The sequence below is a fragment of the Alternaria infectoria genome (genome assembly GCF_024043175.1).
Source record: "Alternaria infectoria strain BMP 0036 chromosome Unknown scaffold_14, whole genome shotgun sequence".
In the NCBI taxonomy this organism is placed as follows: Eukaryota; Fungi; Ascomycota; class Dothideomycetes; order Pleosporales; family Pleosporaceae; genus Alternaria; species Alternaria infectoria.
The window spans coordinates 262,488-282,166 of record NW_026250703.1 but is presented as its reverse complement, the minus strand read 5'-3'; the positions used below and the strand labels follow the sequence as shown (position 1 = coordinate 282,166).

Genomic DNA, 19,679 nt, shown 5'->3' with positions numbered 1-19,679 from the left:
TATCGTCGCTTCGAAGACAGGATGGCAGCGGCGAAGGCCGGTTATTACTTTCCCCGCCCGCGCTATTGGCAGCCTCTGAAGCTAAGCCTATAATGAACTAGCACAATCTGAGCCCGAGAGACTCCCCGGGGCCCGCAATCCTGCTCCTATTCTCCAATGCTGAGTGACTACAGCTCACTCCGCTCACCAGACGTCTCTCTACGCCCTTTCTCATTCCCTTCCAGCGCCACCACTGCCTCATTACTTGCCTTCAAATGCTCGAACTTTGGTGCATCCTCTCCCAATCCCCATGCAAACACACCACCAAGCCCCTTATCCTTCATGATGATCTGCATCTTGCGCTTAATAGCCTCAGGTGTATCCCAGGTCCAGAACAAGTTCTCATCAGCATCCCAGTAGTATTGTCCACCACCAACCTCGTCATACACACCGTTCTCCATCGCACGCTCGTACGATGCGGACAGTTCTTCGGGAACGGCGTCGTGCCATGAGAATGCGCCGGCTTTACCTAGATCAGCGCCCGTGGTGGGATCTTCCATAAGTTCTGTTGCGCAGCCGATTGGGTTGGCACTGCATGTCGAATTCGCAGCGGTCTTGTACCATTTGATGTAGAATGCCAGTCCCAAGTTCGCTTTCTCGGGCGGTACGCCGGCGTCGAGGTATGCATCGATGGCTTCGAGTGAGTTCTGGATACCGGTATGATGCTTTGTTACATTGTCACGGCGGTTGAACATGTCGTATGTCATGATGTTCAGGTAGTCGACTGATTCCATGATGGCGGGGATGGTGAAAGGTGTGAAGGCTAGCATGTCGCGTGGTAAACCGGGAACGGCTGCTGAGATGGTCTTGTCAGGCCCTGCTGCTGAGCGGATTTCCGCTAGTAGCTTGGGGTAAGCAACTATCTCCCAGGCTTTATTGGAGTTGAGATGGCCAGGTGTTTTGTAGTCTTCGCCGTTACCGCCTGGGTATTCCCAATCCATGTCGATACCTATTTGATCAGCATCTGCTCCAAAAGAAGGTACCATGTGATGCAGCATACCATCAGCGCCGGTAGCATCGAGCATAGCCTTGACGTTGCTAGCGAACAGCTTCCGGCTTTCCTCTGTTCTGGCCGCTGTCGAGAAGCCATCCGTATCGCCCCATCCGCCGATCGCGACTTGGATGATGGTTCCATCCGCAAACTTGGGACGGACTTCTTCAATGGTGGTGAAGAGCGGCCATTCATCTTGCTCTGGAGTGTTGAAGGTATCAGAACGCATGAAGGCGAGGGCCACATCAGTAATGTTCGACACCAGACTTTGCTCCGGCACCACGATATGTTGCCTAGAAGACATTAGTAATGTTGGCTCACGTAGGAGTTGCGGGCTGTGACTTTACCCTGTTAGGTACATGATGTACTTCAGCCTCGTCGTGGTGGCCGCTGCAGCAGCGAACGTCCAAGCTAGACAAAGCCATAGCCAGTTATGTCTAGCCATGTTTCGCTACTCGTTCGAAGGACAAGATCTCACGAGCTCTTCGGGATGGCACTAAGACGTGTCCAGACGTGGTGTTGTAGTACTAATGTACGGTGGCGTCCACTGCAGCCCGCAGATGCCCCGCAATGTACTAGTATAATTGCGGACTAGCGTCTTCGAGCGACAGTCGTACCCCGGGGCCGTAGCTTCAAGATTGAGCGAACTGTATCGTCCCGGAAGACATGCGCCATCATAACGGAAACCGTACAGCTGCCCTGGATGGAGCTATCAATGTAGTAGGAACTCCATGTAATGTCATGAGCTCAGGCGACATCTGCTTGTTGTGGTTCGCCCCCGGGCCTGCTCTAACTGGGCTGTGCCCAGGTGGCTTGGGAAGTCGGGTGCGATTGGTAGGATAAATCCAACAGCTTCAGCCTTCCAGTTGGAGTGTCATCCGCTCATTTAATCTTCAGCCTGGTCGGCCAGCTTAAGGAAACTTGCTACCTCTCAGCCTTCACTCCCGCTACAGCATCTCTTTCATCTTCACATAAAGCGCCCATTCAAGCAATCGTTATCAGCACCGCAGCCATGTCGTCGCACCCAACGTCCAACTCCCCGTCGCTCTACGAAGCTCTACCCTTATCCTACGGAGAAATACGGGTTCTGGAGGTTGCACCCGCAAGTTTCGGTGAGCCCGTCGAGTGCACCATGAAACGCATCTCGCTTCTCGACGATCCGGTGCCATGCTACGAGACCATATCGTATTGCTGGGGACCACCTCGACGTCAATCTACTATAACGCTGAACGGGCATCTGCAGTTAGTAACGGCAAGTTCAGAGGCTGCTCTGAGATTGATGCGACTCTGTGACCGGCCCCGAGCACTCTGGATCGACGCAACATGTATCGATCAGTCATCGATGACAGAACGCAGCGTCCAGGTGGCTTTGATGACGACAGTCTATAGTACTGCAATGCATAATCTTATTTACCTTGGCGACGACGACGAAGCAATGGCCTACAGAGCTGTGAAGGCTGTCCTAGGCGTCGTGGACGACATGCGTAAAGCGACCGCAGACTCGACTCTGCTATACCAAACCCTTCGTAACGGGAAATCTGGGTCAGAATTGTTCTCTAATGAATCTTTCAGCGAAAGCATGGATTTCGAAGCTCTTGAAGCTCTGTACAGTCTGGGCTGGTTTAGGTAAGACCACACGTCAATTATCTCACGCAGAGTTAAATTTAGCAATTATAGCCGCCTATGGGTACTGCAGGAAGCCGTTCTCGCATCATCAAATACCTGCTATTGGGGTACTTGCACTTTCCACCTCTCGGAGATTTTACAAGCTGCAAGATGGCTCATGTACAAATGGGAATACATCACTCATAGTCTTCACTGTTGTGTTGGCCTACGTTGTGCTGGCGAGATGTTCGACACCCTCTACCCCGATGATCGTTTTGCATCAAAGCGCAAGTATCTAGACATCCTGTTGGGAACAACCCAACAATTCGAGAAGTCTGAGCCAAAAGATAGCATATATGCCATTCTGGGCCTACTGGACGAAGATACATCCCTAGAAAACAGTCAAGCGGCATTACTTAGGGTTGACTATACGAAATCGCTACCCGACGTGTTACGAGATGCTACACGGTTTGCCTTGTGTCAGAGAGGTGATCTGCACGTCTTGGGCATGATCAGCCATCACTCTGATGTAATGGCCGATTCTCAACAATTTCCGACATGGACTTTTCGGGTAGATTTGCGACACACAGCTCAGACTTATCGGGCTCTTCCTGCATTTTTCAACGCTTGCGAGGGTCTCGAGCTAGCGTCTTCACTCAACAACGTGTCTTTTGGTGGAAACGTGATGCTGCTTCAAGGTATAGTGGTAGAAGAAGTACTTCAAACAAGTGTCACTTGCCCAAAAAGTACTTGGCAGGGTTACGAAGATTACCACGAGTGGCTAGTCTCAGTCAAAGAAATAGCCATGAGCCATTGCCACGTCGCGCATCGGGAAGAACTCTACCTAGCTCTAGCTTTTACTCTCACGGCAGCCAACACGTTCCATGGAAATCGCGCACAGGCGGGTGTTTTGCAGCCTCTTGTAGGATACCTTGAGAGTTTGATCGTGCACGAGGGTGATGTAGCCTCAAATACCGTCAGAACCGGAAAGGGATTCGATTGGGAAAAGATGCGGTTCATAACAGAAAGTGTTAGAACCGGCTGTTGTGTAAGCCGCCGTTTTTTCGTCACGGCGGCCGGCCGGCCGGGTATAGGGCCTCGCTGTATGCAACCTGGAGACATTGTTGCAGTCCTAAGAGGTGGAAAGACGCCCTTCGTTTTGAGAAAGAAAGCCGACGGGTATTGGCTGCTTGGAGAGACATATGTACATGGCATCATGGACGGCGAGGCGGTGCAAATACACAAAGCTCAGGGCGGCTCAGAGGAGATGTTCCACGTACGGTGAAGAAGTCTTTCGATGGAAGGAAGTTCGATGGCGCTTCTCTCCGAGATCCGATCCAAGTACTAAAAAAAGAGCGTAGACATTCAACAGCGGGGATGCCCCAGTGCTCACCCACCCAAGTACGAAATACGCCGGTACGATGACGGGCTTTCAAGACTTTGCATTGACGATAATCTCGAAACGTTCGTCCAAGCACTACAGCAATACTGCCAGCAGCTGCTGGAACCCACCTTTACGAGCGAAAGTAACATCGTCTTGTGATCTTCCATCGTATTCGACTGGAGGCGACCACATCTGTCTCCCAACGCGAATGTCTACACCGTTAGTTTCAAAGGGCATATCCTCGGCATGAATGTTTTCTGGAGACGACATTGCTGTGTCTATTTCGAGCGCATGCCGGCCGAGGCCGCCACCAATCAGAAATTGACAAGGGGCTGCGCCTTCCCTCTTTCGGCTACCTGCCAAGGGCTTCGGCCCTATGCCGTGGCAATTATGCGTCATTTCCGCCCAAAACCTTCTAGACGGTTATGGGAGGGGGGCGCGCCACAGCCGGTGCTTGCCATTGCAGGGTCACAAAAACTGGGGATACGATAATTACCCGACTGGATGAAGTCATAGCGTTGCGCTTTGGTCGTCGGCGCCGAGTGTGGACACCCTTCAGCCTCTTTGAGGACAGGCATGATGTATGACAAGGGCAGGAAATACGAGATGGCATTTGGATATAAGAGAGATGGGATGCTGCTCTCTCTAAGCCATCATCCAAACATCAACTCATCAACTCTACACTAATACTTAATCACCACAACAACCACTTCCACACTTCAACAACACCTCCAAACCATCAACATGAAGTTCACCGCCGCCGCCGCCATCGCCTCCATGGCCGCCATCTCCTCTGCCCTTCCCCAGGCATCCGTCTTCCCTCGCCCCGAGGCCGGCGACATCTTCCGTCTGATGTCCCTGCGTTCTGCCACCCCCATCCAGTACGGCAACGTCCAGGCCGCCAACGGCAGCCTCCTCATCAACACCCCCTCCGAGAACAACAAGACCTGCGCCGTCAACGGTGACCGCGAGAACGTTACCAACGGCATCAACTACGCCTCCTTCTCGCTCGACGAGGAGACCGGCAGCGTCTACATCTACACCTTCAACCCCCCTCTCCAGCTCTACGTCGACCGCAGCGGCATGGGCCAGGGCAACGTCCGCTACTCCACTGGTGTCCAGCCCATTGGCAAGAACCAGGAGCGCGGCCCCTTCAAGATCAACGACGATGGTGACCTTGTCTTCGCTGCTGGTGGTCTTTCCGGCGACATTGGCTTCCAGGCCTGCCCCGGCGCTGTTGGCGGTGGCTGGAAGATCTGGCTCTCTGGTACCGAGAAGCCTGCTGGCTCTGAGGGATGCACTCCCTTCACCATGAAGGCGCTCAAGGAGGAGACTACCTACAAGTGCCTCTACGCTTAGATGCTAGTTGGTAGATGCTGAGCTGATGGAGATCGTTCGATATTGTATATATTATCATCGCATTTGAGCGTTTGCATAGCTTCTTGTTTATAGACTGATGGAATTGGAAATGATAATGTTCATCCATACATACACTGCACTTCTGCTTACTGTGCTTCGTGATGATCTGGGAGAGTGGCTCGGCGCAACGCACGGCCGGACTCAAACTCAATTACAGTCGGGGCGCTGCTCGGGGTCTCTAAGATTGCACCAGCATGGATGGCAACAACGGCAGGTATAATGGAATGTTTTGCGAGAACATGAGCCTAGCTGCCGGTCTTAATGAGATGTATTGATCTACATTGTAAAGTCAGTTCCCTCTCATCCAAGGATGCCCAAGTAACTCCTTCGCAGTCCACCGATCCTCAGGCCTCCACTGCAACATGCACCTCACAAACCGCAGAAAATCCTCTTTCTTCTCTCCTTCTAGATTCTCTTCTGATTTCTCCAACGTCAAGCCTCGCGGTATAGATATCTCGGCTATCCAATTCCCTTCACCATCGAAGAACTCTTTGCTCCGCGCTCCGCGCTCTAGCAGATCCATCGGCGGCGGACCGAGCATCGCGATTACCTCCGCGAGATGGGCTCTAGTGAGGTAACGCTTTTCGATTGGATCGATGCCGTAAAAGAGGTGCTTGTCCTCGTATAGATCCCAAATCTGTGTGCATCTCAGTCAATGTCTGATTTCGTTGTCGTCAAGCTTGAGACGGTACATACCATCGCTCCCACGTTCCAGATATCAGCTGGATAGCCCCATTCAGTCTTCAGCATAACCTCTGGACAGCGGTAGACGTCTGGTTGCGCGTCGTGGATCTGGGGTTTATCGCCGCGAACTGCAGAGCCGAAGTCTCCAAGGACAACACGACCGTATTCTTTCGGTAATCCAAATTGACGTGTCGCGTAGACTGGCTTACCCTCTACGACTTTGCGAGGCGAGGGAGAGGTCATTTCGGCGTCGACAAAGGCTTTCAAGATGTCCTGATCCTCGATTTCTATGAGGATGTTGTCGGCTTTTATGTCTGCACCCTTGTTAACAGGATTGTGGAAAGACATGTGTTAGGTAGGCCGTACCTGTATGTATGACCTTGGCTTCTGTGTGAAGGTAATCGAGGGCAAGGAACACCTGCGACAACCCAGCTCGTAGCAGCTCGTCCGTGAAACGGTGCGTGGGGTTCCTGTTCAAGAGATCCTTGAAGCTATCCCACATTGGTTTCTGGACAAGACATCGATGATTGCCGCCTTGTCGGGGTATGGTAAACAAGTCGAGGGCTCTCCGGACGTGATTGTATCCCGGATGCGAAGCATTGCCTTTGCTTAAGGTATTGTGGATGTTGTATTCATCCTGGTCCATCCCCTCTCGTGTGAACACTTTCAAGGTCGTATAGGCATGGCGGCTGGCTTGCTGTCAGTACAGATAGCTAGCATAACGGCCGAATGCTAACTTGCTGTAGATCACGGGCCAGCCAGACAGTGGACGTGACACCGAAACCAAGTTTGCCTACTACTTGGTACTTCGACGCGAAGACATCTCCTATGTTGACAGGATAGTAGACGCCCCTGTGGAACTCCGCAAGCTGTTCTTCTTCGAACAGTAGCGCATCGCTGACGACTTCGAACCCCGATGTCGGGAAATTGAGTTGGGGCCATGGCTGCCTTCGAAAGAGCGACTTCGCGAGTTTGAACATGACAAGGTGAACGGCATGGGCTTGGTGGACCTCTGAGCTCCTCTCTGACCTTGTGGGTTGCTTTGGGGGAGATATCCAAGCAAAAGGAATGCGGTAGGTGGAGGGGTTGCGACTACCTACAATACCGTTATGGTAAGGTTGAGTCGACGTGAGAGCTGTTGGAATCGGAAAGGGCCTCTCGATGGGTAGCAGAGACTACCTGTATTGCTCCTAGGCAGTAGACTCGTCGTTCCTGGGGTGCCTCTAGTCATCGGACTTGTTGCAAAGAATGGCAAAAAGAAGCGCAAAAACATACAACAGCGGGGCCACCTAACTACTAATCCGCCGGTATCATGCTTGTATATGGCTGCACCTTATACAAAAAAAATGAACAGGCCTGCAGACTACATTAAGACAAAGCCCTGCAAAGTAGGTGGCCCAACGTTAACGTAGGCTCTAAGGTGTTGAGTTTTTTCCACAGGTTGGCGTGGCTGAGCGGACGGGAGGCCGGTGCGGGGTGGAAGTGGGATGTACCGTGGATGATGACGTGTTTCAGCCAAACCAACTAGCGGCTTCTCAGCAACAATGAGGACGAGGACAGAACACGATGCATGACGATGGCAAAGATGCAATAGTGAGGTATCAGGTAGTTGGCGTTGGGAGCGCCGAGCTCATAATCCGTTGAGTGTAAGAGTGATGAATTGAACCTTGGAAGTATCTAATGCTACCCATCCATCGCCAGAACCCCAAACATCAAGAAGACTATAGACCGAGAAGAAGAAAGAACCCCAAACATGACCGAACAAGACGCCAACCTCAGCTAGCTGGGGTCATATCAGCGTCCTTGAAGGCTTGGAGAAGCCAACCCAATAAGGCTTTCCTGATCAAGTGCTGTTTCATGTGCTTCCCTCGCAATTCCTCCCTCTCTACCACCCAGGTCAGCCTCGCCTTCTTCCCAATAAACCTCTCAATGTTACTCTTTTTCTCGAGCTGGAAGAAGTCAAACAAGAGCAAATGGTCCCAGTTGAAGAGGGCGACGTGTTTGCACCCGCTTTTGACTGCGTAGGCTGAGATTTGTTTTGTGAATATGGCACCGTTGCGTGTAAGACCTCCATCTGGGCTCGAGCCTGCCTCTTCAACCAGCGCCCCCTCAAAATCCCTGTACACTAGGTACTCCTTCTTCTTGAACTCGAGGAGTGCGATCACCCCCCCGCCTTGGCGCTTGAGGAAGACGGCGTCAAAACGCACACCGTTTTGCGCCTTGTCGTTCACCGGATCCTCCTTTTCGATGCTATGGCTCAGCTCGGTCGTGTACTCGAAGGTGTCTCCGTACTTGTGATTCAAGACCTCGATGATCGGCGCGATGACATATAGGAAGATGTTGTTGCTGACGTCGCCTTCAGAGTTTTGACCGAGCTGAGGTAGAGTTGAGAGCATCGACCTGGTGCTAAGTTCCGTCCGCTGGAGTTCGTTGAGGATAGCATTGGCTTGCGCTATGAGAGGATTGACTGGGGTGACGTCTAGCCGTGCCTGGTGCTTTGGCATCTTTGGTTGTTTTTCCAGATGCCTCGACTGTTCGGTAACGGGCGTTCGGCGAGGGGCTAAGGACTGGGAGGGGCTTTTGGAAGCATTTGATCCAGTCAACGAGCTCATTGTAGCACGTGGGATGGTTGGAGATGAGAATCGGTGCTGCATTGTATGGGGGAGAAGCGATGGATGGTGTGAAGGGCTGGGTCGAGTATAGAGAGATTGGTGAGGGAAGGAGAGATTGGTGAGGGAAGGAGAGATTGGTGAGGGAAGGAGAGCTTGGTGAGGGAAGGAGAGCTTGGTGAGGGAAGGAGAGCTTGGTGAGGAAAGGAGAGCTTGGTGAGTGGAAGGAGAGCTTGGTGAGGGAAGGAGAGCCCGATAAAGGAAGGAGAGCCTAGTGAAGGAAGGAGGGCTTAGTGAAGGTTGTGTTGTAGATCGGTAGTGTGTTGTTAGGGAAACAATTGTCAGTATCAAAGTGGGTTTGAGGCGTCTACACTGGCTGCATCTGGGTTGGAGGTGCCTTTGTTGAGATTACGAACTGATTTATTGATAAAATGCCTGGGAAGAATGACAACTATTTGAATCCATCTACCTACGTCTCCACGCTATGACCTTCAATTAAATTCAGTAGCTTTCTGCTGACGGTGGCGTGGGAATGCCGAATTGGCGTTCGCGGAAGGGTCTGGGTCACTGGTGGTTTGCCTTTTCCGAGGGGACTACTTGCTCAAACGGGGGTTTGGGAGATTGAGAGTGCAGCGTCTAGGGAGTGTGAGGATTGTAATCTCTCTCATTTGATAAGGAGCATCTTTTGCGTATGTGGTGGTTATGTATTTCGGGAGTCATGAGTGGCTTGTCTCGCTCGCAGCAGTGTTTGGGGAAGCCGGGCGCGATTTGGGCAGTGACGATGGGGTCTGTTCGTAATTTGTTGGAAAGGGAAGGGCTTCGAGGGTGCGGCGGCCGGCGGGGATTCGCGGCCGATACAGTCGCCGGGGATGAGGCCTAGGGGTCAATGACGCACAGCGCCTTTCCTCTTACGTACTAGCTCGTCCCGGCTGCACACGTGCTTTCCGCCTTCTCCAGGGCTTGCATCGACATCCTGCCTGCGCCAACCCAATTGTTATTGTTCCTCATGAGGCACTAATATGCTCATACGTTCCGTCTATACATGTCACATTGAATTTCGGAAGGTCTCACATCGTATATGATTATAAGTCGCTATAAACACCGCGCACCTGTCACAGGTTGACCTTCCAACAACGCCACCTGCAGCTTCCCTCTGACATTCGTTCCGCTCAACACCAACAGCAGCCGCATCAAATGGCAATCAGACGACCGCGATCTCCGCGTGAAGCTTCTCATCCTTTTCCATAGCCGCCGATGCCGCTGCCGGATCTTGCAATGCATGCGGTACCAATTGATCGCCAAACAGCTCGTCCATCTGTTCCAAGGTCTTGCCTTTGGTCTCCGGATAGAAGAACCAATAGCACAAGAAAGCAACAATGTTGAAGCAGAAGAAGACGTAAAAGTACTTGAACTCAATCGTGCTGAGTGCTTGAGGAGAGAACTGGGCGAAGATGAGGTTCACAACCCAGTTTGTAAAAGTCGTGATGGCGTTGCCAAGGGCGCGGCATTCGATGGGGAAAATCTCTGCGGGGTAAACCCACGAGATGATACCAAGAGGTGTGTAAAAGAAGGAGAAGAGGAAGTTCATGGCCACCATACTGCGCAGCTGCGCGCCATTGTTGGGGTCAAAGTATTGCCCTTGTACTGCGTTGACGAGAAGAGCAGCCGCTAGGCCCGCCGCCGATATAAGAAGGGGCTTGATACGTCCAAACTTGTCGACCAGTGCCAGTCCGATGGTACACCACACGATTGAGAGAGCACCGCTGATACCAATGATCATGAGCGACTCTTGTGTCGATATCCCGAGGATCTCGTAGATGCGCGGGCCGTAGTAGTTGATAACGTTGATACCGGAAAGCGGACCAAATGCTTGTACACCACAACCCAGCAAGAGACGCTTGCGCCATGAGGTTTTCGTAATGATCGACAGCCAACTGATGTTGCCCAGAGCGCGGTCTGCGATGATGACATCACGGATTTCGCGGAATTCTAGATCGATTGTCTCAGCGTCGTGGCCCCTTCGAAGCTTGCTGAGCGAGGCCATGGCGTCTTCATGTCGATCTTTCTCCATGAGCCAACGAGGAGACTCCTGCAGAAAGAAAATGCCTGCAAGCAAGACGAGACCAGGTACATTCTGGAATGCGAGAGGAAAGCGCCCTGAGATGTGTTAGGATGAAAAGGCAGCGACTCATGTCTAGGTCGACTTACATGAGAATTGAGTGCTGTTGAAGGAGCAGCCATAGCCGAGCCATTGAGCGACGAAGAATCCCCAGCTCAGCATCCACTGCAGCAAACCAGAGAGAGTGCCACGGTATCTCGCCTCGGACAGCTCACCGGCGTACATAGGGATGGTCGAAGTGAGCTGACCTACTGCGACTCCGCCGATGAAGCGACCGATGATGAGCATAGCCATGTTCACAGCCCCTGCTTGAAGAGAACTGCCCAGAATGGAGATGACCGCTCCTACGAAGATAGTCCAGCGACGGCCTAGCACATCCGCGAACAGCATGTTGAAGATGGTACCGGCGATGGCACCACCTTGAAAGGCGGACACAATACCACCGACAACATCGTCCGAAGGGTCGTTAAAGTACTCTTTGAAGGTAGGAAGGGCGATGGTCGAGGTGATGATACCAGAGTCATATCCGAAAAGGAAACCTGTGGATGAATCAGTACACAGCTTGTGAGCTCGTGCGCTTGCCAGGTGAAAACCCTACCTCCAGTCGCCAGAAAGATTGCGCTAAAGACCGTGACAGCGACTCCCATCTTGAGCGATGATGTGAGATAGTGTGTGGGGAAGTGGATCTGTCGCCATGCGACACCGCGGCTTATGTATCAACAGACTGTCGTTCTATTTCGCGTCCCTTGTTACCCCGGACTCTACTGCCCCGAAGCCAGCATTGGCTGACACGCGCATGTGTCCATGCACGGATCATGGAGACTGTACAAGGGGCATAGAATGCTTGTCACCCTCTACTGCCGTCGCGAAAGTTCGGGCTAGATGGAACAACAGCACGCATCTCGCAGAACTGTTCAGGCTAATACATGATGCTGCCCTCTACGTGGTTGTATCAATACTTCGAATTCGACAGCTTGCAACTACTATCATAAGGTACGATGCCTATGTCGAGCTTTTGCTACGACGCTAGAGGTTGTGCTCGCCATCAGTCAAAATGTCGGAGAATGATTATTACGAACGGTAAGGCCCTGCGCTACGGGTCGGGAGTCAAGATCGAACTGCAGGTCAAGCTGCGATGTCTTGGTGGGGTCCCCGCATTCGCGCTCGGCATCGAATCACATGTCCGGAGGCGAATCTCCACTTCGGGACCACGTCGGGACAAGACCCTGTCAAACACTCATGTCACGCCTAACAGGCTATCGGTCGGTGGTCTCGCAGCCAATTCACCCGAATTTCGCAGCATCTCGTTACGACGCGTACTCTGATCGATGAGTTGAAGATGTAAATGATTAGTTGAACCCTCTCGCAGTAACAGCCACCAAACCTCCACCTTTCCGATAACCTATGCTGCACGACATTGTGGTTGCTCAAGCAAGCCAACCTTACGAACGCAAGCCATCTCAATTCCGCAATCGCTCAGTATGGTCCTAGAAGTCACGCGATGCGGTATACACGGTTTCCACGAGGCGCTCGGCATCGACACAGACAGACTCCGCTTCTTTTGGGTTCTCCATTCAGATCGCGAGGACAGCCAGCAAATAGCATATCGCGTTGAAGTCTTCACGACACCAGGATTGTGGGACAAAACAGTATGGAACTCTGGAAAGGTGGAAAGCGATAGGCAACGCAATATACTCTGTGCACCTGACGGAGGTTTCGAACCGGCAACCTTTCACTACTGGAGAGTCACAGTGTGGGACTCTGATGGTACTGTCACGGTTGGCAAGGCAAATGAGTTCTTCACTGCATACCCCAGATGTTCTGGGTTACTGCCACCATACAGCATGAACCAGACCTACATGCCACACACCAGCCTCATCTTCCGTACATGGTTTGAAGATGAGTCGAATCGATGGAAGGGCGTCTGGATCGGCGATAACGGGGACAAGCCGCTATATGTACGCAAGGCGCTACATCTCGATCGGAAGCCGTCTCGTGCCATTGCGTTCGCATCGGGTCTTGGCCATTTCAACTTCGTCTGTAATGGCGATCCCGCAGCGGCGAACGGTCACGTCCTTGATCCCGGCTGGACGAACTACCATCGCACGGTGCAGTTTGTCGCATACGACTTGTCCAAAATACTAAATCAGGGCGAGAACGTACTGGGCGCACACATCGGCAATGGCTTCTACGCGGGTGACCAAGGCGACGACCGTTTCTTCTGGCCATGCTACGAAGACAACACATACGTTAGATATGGCAACGAGCTTTGCTTCTTCATGGAGCTACATCTGTTCTACGCCGATCGTAGCCACGAGATCATTACTACAGGCCCAGATTGGAGTATCCGCAAGAGTGCGACCAAACTAGCCAACATATACTCTTCCGAAACCAAAGACTTGCGCGCCTATCCTACCGGATGGGATGCCCCGGGCTTCAAAGAGGACGAGAATTGGAAGCCTGCGACGCCCGTGACAGGCCCGAGAGGGAAATTGAAGTACCAAAGTCAACCGCCCGTTGCGTTGCATGAGACCTTCGAACCGCGATCGACCAAGACGGTCGAGCCAGATGTTGTCATGTTCGACTTCGGCCAGAATATGACAACCATGGTTAAGATACAAGTCAGCGGTCCGGCAGGCTCAGAAGTCATCGTCCGTTTCTCTGAGACGATTGGTGAAGATGGCAAGGTACTAATGCCCGATCCACTCTTTAAGCAGTTCGAGACGGGCGTGTTCTGCAAGTTCACTCTTGCTGGTACAGGAGTCGAAACATGGGAGCCAGACTTCTGCTTCACAAGTGCACGCTACATCCAGGTCGAAGGTGTCTCGCTAGAAGAGGGCCAAGGGCTACCAGTTGTGCACTCAGTGGTGAGCAGGCATGTATCGTCTTCCGCACGTCGTCTCGGCTACGTGAAGACGGATAAGGAAGATGTCAATCAGCTCATCAATATGTGTTACTGGTCTTTCGTCAGCAACCTCTTCAGCTACCACACTGATTGTCCTCAACTAGAGAAGTTCGGCTGGCTCGAAGTAACGCACCTTCTCGCACCAGCCACGCAGTACATCCGCGACATGGAGTCACTCTATTCCAAGATACTCGATGACATAGTCGACGCGCAAGAGCCAAATGGTCTTTGCCCTACAATGGCACCCGAGATCAGATACATGTGCGGCCCTCTACACGACACAATAACCTGGGGCGGCGCCGTCGCACTACTCCCAGAGATCCTGCGTTTCTACTACGACTCCACCCACGTCTTCGAAAAGCTGTTCGACCCCTGCGTCCGCTACATGGAATACATCAAGACCAAAGAGCGCGACGGCGGACTCATCGAGCACGGCCTCGGCGACTGGGGCCGCGACATCGCCTTCGGCAACAACCAAGCCAACATCGAAACAGCAATCTACTACCGCTGCCTCCGCAACATCCAACGTATGGCGCACGAACTCCGCAAACCAGATGCCGAGCAGCGATTCCGCCAATGGGCCGATCGCATCTACCGCGTGTACAACGAGCGACTCCTCGTTACCGATAAGAAAGAGTACCCCTACGCCTTCTACACATCCCGCGACAACCCCCCAACCCACGACCGGAACATGGTCGCGCAAGCCTTCGCCCTGCAGTTCGACCTCGTCCCCGCCGCCCACACCACCGACATCCAAACCGCGTTCCTCGCCGACTGCGCCGCCGCAGGCAACCGCATCCAAGCCGGCGAGATCGGCCTAAAATACCTCTTCAACACGCTCTCCGACCTAAACCGACCAGACATAATCTTGGAGATGGCGCGCCAGGAAGAACATCCTAGTTATATGCGCTTTATCCGGCGGGGCGAAACGACGTTGAATGAGTTCTGGCAGGATAATTGTAGGAGCAAGTGTCATGATATGTTGGGCACGATATATGAGTGGTTTTATGAGGGGGTGCTGGGGGTGAAGGCGGAGACGGAGGCGTATAGGACGTGGAGGGTTGGGCCGCCGTTGGGGAGTGAGTTTGGGGTTGTGGAGGGGAGGGTGGAGTGTCCGTATGGGGGGATTGAGGTTAGGTATGAGAGGAGGGGTGATGGTGGTGGGGGCGAGGAGGTGAAGATGGATGTTAGTGTGCCGACTAGTACGACGGGGTATTTGCTGTTGCCGAGAGAGGAGAGTAGTGTCGTTGTGAGAAGGCTTGGGGAAGATGGGTATGAAGTAGAGAGGAAGGGGATGAGGATAGCGCTTAAGCCGGGTAAGTACGAATTGGTGCTGCAGGCATAATTCTGCATCGTAGATTCCATATATAGTTTAGTAAATATCAAGCATGACATGGCATCATGTGATTTGAATGTGCTAGCAAACTACTATAATGTTGGAAGAATAGTGGCACGTACAAGCCAGTACATCCTAAACCACCACCCTCTACCAAAGCTGGCAAGTAGGCTCCTTGACCTTGCACTGGAAGCTCTCCCTGAACTCCCTCGAATTCGCCATGGTACCCAGAATACGTGCCCACTTAGGTGCGTGAGGATCGGTGTAGACACGGTTGATGGCGGTATCCTTACGGGTCTTGCCACACCACCAATTGCTGTAGCTGACGAAGAACATCTGCTCTTGCGAGAAGTGGTCTAGACCAGGGAGATTCTGGTTGGGCGTCTCGGCCGAGCGGCGCTTCCAAGCCTGGAAAGACGCGGAGAGACCACCAGCATCGGCAATGTTCTCGCCAAGAGTGAGCTTGCCGTTGACGTGCAGAGGCTTGTCGTCGGGGCCGGGAACGGTGAAGTTGGAGTATTGGTCAACAAAGCACTTGACCTTCTGCTCGAAGGCTTCCACTGTTGAGTTTGACCACCAGTCGGTGAGGTTGCCGTTCTGGTCGTAGTGACGACCAGTGCTGTCGAAAGCGTGACTGAGTTCGTGGCCAGCAACGGAGCCGAAAGCACCGTAGGACATGTACGCCGGTACATTGACGTCGAAGACTGGAAACTGCATGATGCCAGCAGGGAAGACGATCTCGTTGCCGGGAGGGTTGTAGTAGGCGTTCACTGTTGGGACAGACATATCCCACTGTTCGCGATCCACAGGCTTTCCAAGGGCGGACCACTCTTCCTTAATCTCAAAGCGGCGCATGGCAAGTGCATTGGCGAAGAATGCGTCTGATGAGACATTGACGGTCTCGTAGTACTCCTCAAGCGTAGGCGGGTCCATGATGTTCGGGCTCTTGGTGGGGTAGCCGATCTTCTGGACGATGTTGTGCACCTTCTCGACAGCCTTCTTCGCAGTATCCTTGTCCATCCATTCAGCAGCGTTCAGCTTCTTAGCGAATTCGGTCTTGATGTCTGTGATGATGGTATCGCCGAATTTCTTCGCCTCGGCGGAGAAGGCCTTCTCTACGAAGAAGCGGCTCAAGATCCAGCCCAATCCGTTATCGACGTGGCTGACACATGATCGCCATCGCTCAGGAGCGGAGTCAGGGTCTTTGCCTGCGAGGACATTAACGAACCGACGGTAAGGCTTGACAGCATCCGCATCGACGTAAGCAGAGAGAGACTGGACGGCCTTCCAAATGAAGTAGGCCTGGAGAACATCCTCGGATGTAGCTGCGAGGATTACTGACAGCTCCTTCAGATAGTTCGGGGTCGTGACAATGACGCGTTTGATATCGCTGCCCTCTGGAGCCTGGCCTGCGAGAAGCGCCTTCAGCTCGATTTCAGGAGCGATCGCAGCCGCGTCGTCGATCGAGAACGGGTTGTAAGACTTCGTGACATCTTCCCGGTCTTCTTCGCTTGGAGATGCTGCCGCGAGTTTCTTTTCGAGATCAATGATACCCTCAAATACAGCCTTGTCCTGGTCGGGGTACATCGCGCTAAGGACTTCAACAGCGACACCACGGTATTTCTCAACGAGTTTCTCGTCTTCGTAGCGCTCCTTGGAGGGTAGTCCGAAGTTGTACGGGGCACCAACAGACACGACAACAGTGTCGGGGTCGGTGTCGTCGGCACCGGTACCAGTTGAAACAAGACCAGTGATGCCGTACTTGGCCAGAAGAAGGATAGTGTCCTTGATTGAGTTGGAGTCCGAAGCGATGGCAGAGCACGTCTTCTTGATCTCGTCAAGGACCTGCTTCAAAGGCCCAGCACCAATACTCTTGATCTTGTCTTCGTTGAGGCACGCATCGTAAGCCGCTCTCATCTTGTCAAAGTTCTCCTCATCGGCGGATTTGGCAGTTGACATCAGCTGCATGGGTGAGAAGTAAGAATGCTACAGAAAGGTTAGTTGGGATTGATCTAAATAGTAAAATTGCACTTACTTCGGAATCTTCGGGGTAAGGAGCCTCGAGAATGTGGCGAAGCAGCATCTGTGAGTTCTCCGACATGATTGTGCCGGTGAAGGCATCACCCTGGTCAGCTCGCAAGTCATGGCGGTCTCTCCAGCCACCGCAGACAAGCTCTTCGAAGTCATCGCATGGGTCAAGGTCTTTGTACTGAGGTGATAGGTTGTAGAGAACCTCTGAGGCCGCATGTACACAAGCTGGAGTCAGACATAGCTCGCTCTCCTCTGGATAGTCGCCGGTCGGCTCATAGTCGACTGGACATCGATTAGTCGCGAATCAGTTGAACAAGACGGTACACATACCCTGCGGAATTCCATAGAGTATGAGTGTAGCTGTGGCGGCGATGGCAAACAGCCTTCCTACCGCTTGACGTTTGGAGTAGCGTTGCACGTGGCTTGGCTGCACGGGTGCAGACGCGTCCGACGCGACGAGCGGTGTTTTCTCAGCAGCCATATTGAATAGCTGGACTGACGGTATCGAACTGGAGATTGATGAAAATGTTGATGATGCCAGCCAGCTGAACACCGTGATGATGGATGAAGAAGAAGAAGAAGAGCGGAGGAGGCGGAGGCGATAGAGTTGGCCAGAAGCGGAGTCCGGGGTGCAGCTGACGCATGTTGGCGCGGGACGCGCTAGCACGTGCGGGACCTTGCAGATTCCATGACTCGTGCATCCCCGACGTCATCCGACACTCTATCACCTGCCACCTTCACTTGCCATCTTGTGTACGCATGCAGCGACGTTGTTTGCTCGTATATCAGCATCTTCATATGCCCAACTCCTAGATTAAGCATATTACACCTTTGCCGGGTCAGGCATCGTGCACAGCAAGGCAGATGATCGGCGCGCCTTCGGCTCCGCCCCGGTCAGCACAGGTTATCGATTCGGTCCCCAGCCCCCATCACCGACTCTTATGCAGCGACATGAGCTGACTTCGATCCAAGCTTGGGGCCAGTCACCCTTGGTAGAGTTGTCCTGGTAACAACGATGATCACATATTCCAATCGCTGCTCAGATATGCAGCATGATACGAAGAGTGGTACACATAGTCTGCGCAAACTGTGGCCCGACTACTATTCTGATATGGAACAAAGTTTAGTACATCTCAACCATGCGCAACGTCAGATATATACAAGAAGAGCTTCCATCGCAGGCCAACTACGATCGACAATCTACTCTCCAGAAGGTCCAGCAAGTGTGGCGCCTGGCCTGATAGGAGTTCCAAAGTTCGGCGTGCCATCAGCGTTCCAGTTGACCTTCTGCGCCATCGTGTACCTGTTGCCGTCGCAGGCGCCAGTCTGAATAGCAGTAGCGTGGTAAACATTCCATATCTCTGTGCCATCGGGACTGGTGAAGAAACTACATCGTGGTCAGCATGAATATCGCGCGATGTCGAGTGGTCAACATACCCGTTGTGACCTGGCCCGTAGTTGCCGTTGGCATTGGTGAAGACAGGCCCATCGCTCTTCTTCCAGCTCTCACTGAGCGCCGGGTCACCCGAGCCATTCCAGGTGAGCAGACCCAAGCTGTAGTTGGGTGTCCAACAGAAGCTTGCCGAGTAAGCGATGTAGGTCTTTCCACCGTGGTACATAGCAACTGGACCTTCTTGGACAGGGCTACCATTGGTTTCCCACGACTCAGTAGGTGTAGAGAGGATCTTGGTAGCACCGAGTTTGCCAGGCGAGGTCATGGGTGCGATGCAGAGTGACTGAAGGGCGCCGGAGAAGCAAGACCAGGTGAAGTAGTTACCCCATTTGCTGAAACGGACAATAGAACCATCGATACCCCATACGCTGGTCAACTGGGAGAGGTAGGTGTATGTCCCGAATGGGTCCGCACCACCTGCGACTGTTAGATTACTCATCATCCATACGATGAAACATTCTCACCTTTGAGCACATAAGGGCGCTGGAGATCCAGGTTGTCGGTACCACTGCGGCCGGCAGTATAGTAGATGTACCATGCACCATCGAGATAGTGCAGCTCAGGTGCCCACATGTTGCAGCATCTGTCAGGGTTCGAGTCGGTCCAGACAACCTTTGTCTCTCCTGTCTTCAAGCCTCCAAGCGTCTTCGCCCTCGTGATTGAAAGGTTCGTCCATGTCGTCGTCATCATATAGTAGTAGCCATTGGTATAGGCGATGTGAGGGTCTGAGCCATCCTTTTGCTTGAGTGGGTTGCTGAAACTTGCTGCGCTGACGAGGGAAGAGAGTGCAAGCACACATGTGCTGAGCGAATGGAGGAACTTCATAGCGGTAAAGAGAGAGGATGAAACCTGCAGTCGGACTGGTGATTCTCAATGTACTCGTAGCGGTCCATCTTATAAGAAAGCTGACATCGCACTTGATCTTGAGCCGCAACGAGATTGAAGGCATGCGCCACAACCCCAGTTCTTCCGTCCACGACTTACATTTTGTGATCATCCGGCTTTCCACGAATGACCACCATGACTGCTGAGAAGCCAAGATATTTCTAGCGGAAATCTGGGGTGCAGCGCAGAAACTAGAAAGGACTAAAGGAGCGGACCGCT

General features: G+C 52.8%; 8 protein-coding genes across 8 annotated transcripts; 2 read left to right on the top strand and 6 right to left on the bottom strand.

The window, feature by feature from the left end:
* Positions 1–167: 167 nt before the first annotated feature.
* J4E92_007880 (uncharacterized protein) lies at positions 168–1,391 on the bottom strand (the record flags this gene model as incomplete). Its single annotated transcript, XM_051499241.1, has 2 exons — positions 168–1,323; positions 1,378–1,391. 2 exons carry the CDS (start codon positions 1,389–1,391, stop codon positions 168–170), a joined length of 1,170 nt encoding a protein of 389 aa, XP_051350490.1.
* A 3,372-nt stretch (positions 1,392–4,763) lies between these two features.
* Positions 4,764–5,378, top strand: J4E92_007879 (uncharacterized protein; the record flags this gene model as incomplete). The annotated part of the gene is made up of 1 exon (XM_051499240.1): positions 4,764–5,378. One exon carries the CDS (start codon positions 4,764–4,766, stop codon positions 5,376–5,378), a length of 615 nt encoding a protein of 204 aa, XP_051350489.1.
* A 349-nt stretch (positions 5,379–5,727) lies between these two features.
* On the bottom strand, positions 5,728–7,102 carry J4E92_007878 (uncharacterized protein; the record flags this gene model as incomplete). Its single annotated transcript, XM_051499239.1, has 4 exons — positions 5,728–6,075; positions 6,135–6,436; positions 6,489–6,811; positions 6,864–7,102. 4 exons carry the CDS (start codon positions 7,100–7,102, stop codon positions 5,728–5,730), a joined length of 1,212 nt encoding a protein of 403 aa, XP_051350488.1.
* A 795-nt stretch (positions 7,103–7,897) lies between these two features.
* J4E92_007877 (uncharacterized protein) lies at positions 7,898–8,734 on the bottom strand (the record flags this gene model as incomplete). The annotated part of the gene is made up of 2 exons (XM_051499238.1): positions 7,898–8,699; positions 8,727–8,734. The coding sequence occupies 2 exons, from the start codon at positions 8,732–8,734 to the stop codon at positions 7,898–7,900; spliced, it is 810 nt and encodes a 269-aa protein (XP_051350487.1).
* A 1,198-nt stretch (positions 8,735–9,932) lies between these two features.
* On the bottom strand, positions 9,933–11,497 carry J4E92_007876 (uncharacterized protein; the record flags this gene model as incomplete). Its single annotated transcript, XM_051499237.1, has 3 exons — positions 9,933–10,888; positions 10,940–11,389; positions 11,449–11,497. The coding sequence occupies 3 exons, from the start codon at positions 11,495–11,497 to the stop codon at positions 9,933–9,935; spliced, it is 1,455 nt and encodes a 484-aa protein (XP_051350486.1).
* An 834-nt stretch (positions 11,498–12,331) lies between these two features.
* On the top strand, positions 12,332–15,100 carry J4E92_007875 (uncharacterized protein; the record flags this gene model as incomplete). The annotated part of the gene is made up of 1 exon (XM_051499236.1): positions 12,332–15,100. The coding sequence occupies one exon, from the start codon at positions 12,332–12,334 to the stop codon at positions 15,098–15,100; it is 2,769 nt and encodes a 922-aa protein (XP_051350485.1).
* Positions 15,101–15,241: 141 nt separating this feature from the next.
* On the bottom strand, positions 15,242–17,603 carry J4E92_007874 (uncharacterized protein; the record flags this gene model as incomplete). Its single annotated transcript, XM_051499235.1, has 3 exons — positions 15,242–17,077; positions 17,127–17,404; positions 17,453–17,603. The coding sequence occupies 3 exons, from the start codon at positions 17,601–17,603 to the stop codon at positions 15,242–15,244; spliced, it is 2,265 nt and encodes a 754-aa protein (XP_051350484.1).
* A 719-nt stretch (positions 17,604–18,322) lies between these two features.
* J4E92_007873 (uncharacterized protein) lies at positions 18,323–19,400 on the bottom strand (the record flags this gene model as incomplete). The annotated part of the gene is made up of 3 exons (XM_051499234.1): positions 18,323–18,509; positions 18,560–18,992; positions 19,040–19,400. 3 exons carry the CDS (start codon positions 19,398–19,400, stop codon positions 18,323–18,325), a joined length of 981 nt encoding a protein of 326 aa, XP_051350483.1.
* Between the last annotated feature and the right edge of the window lie 279 nt (positions 19,401–19,679).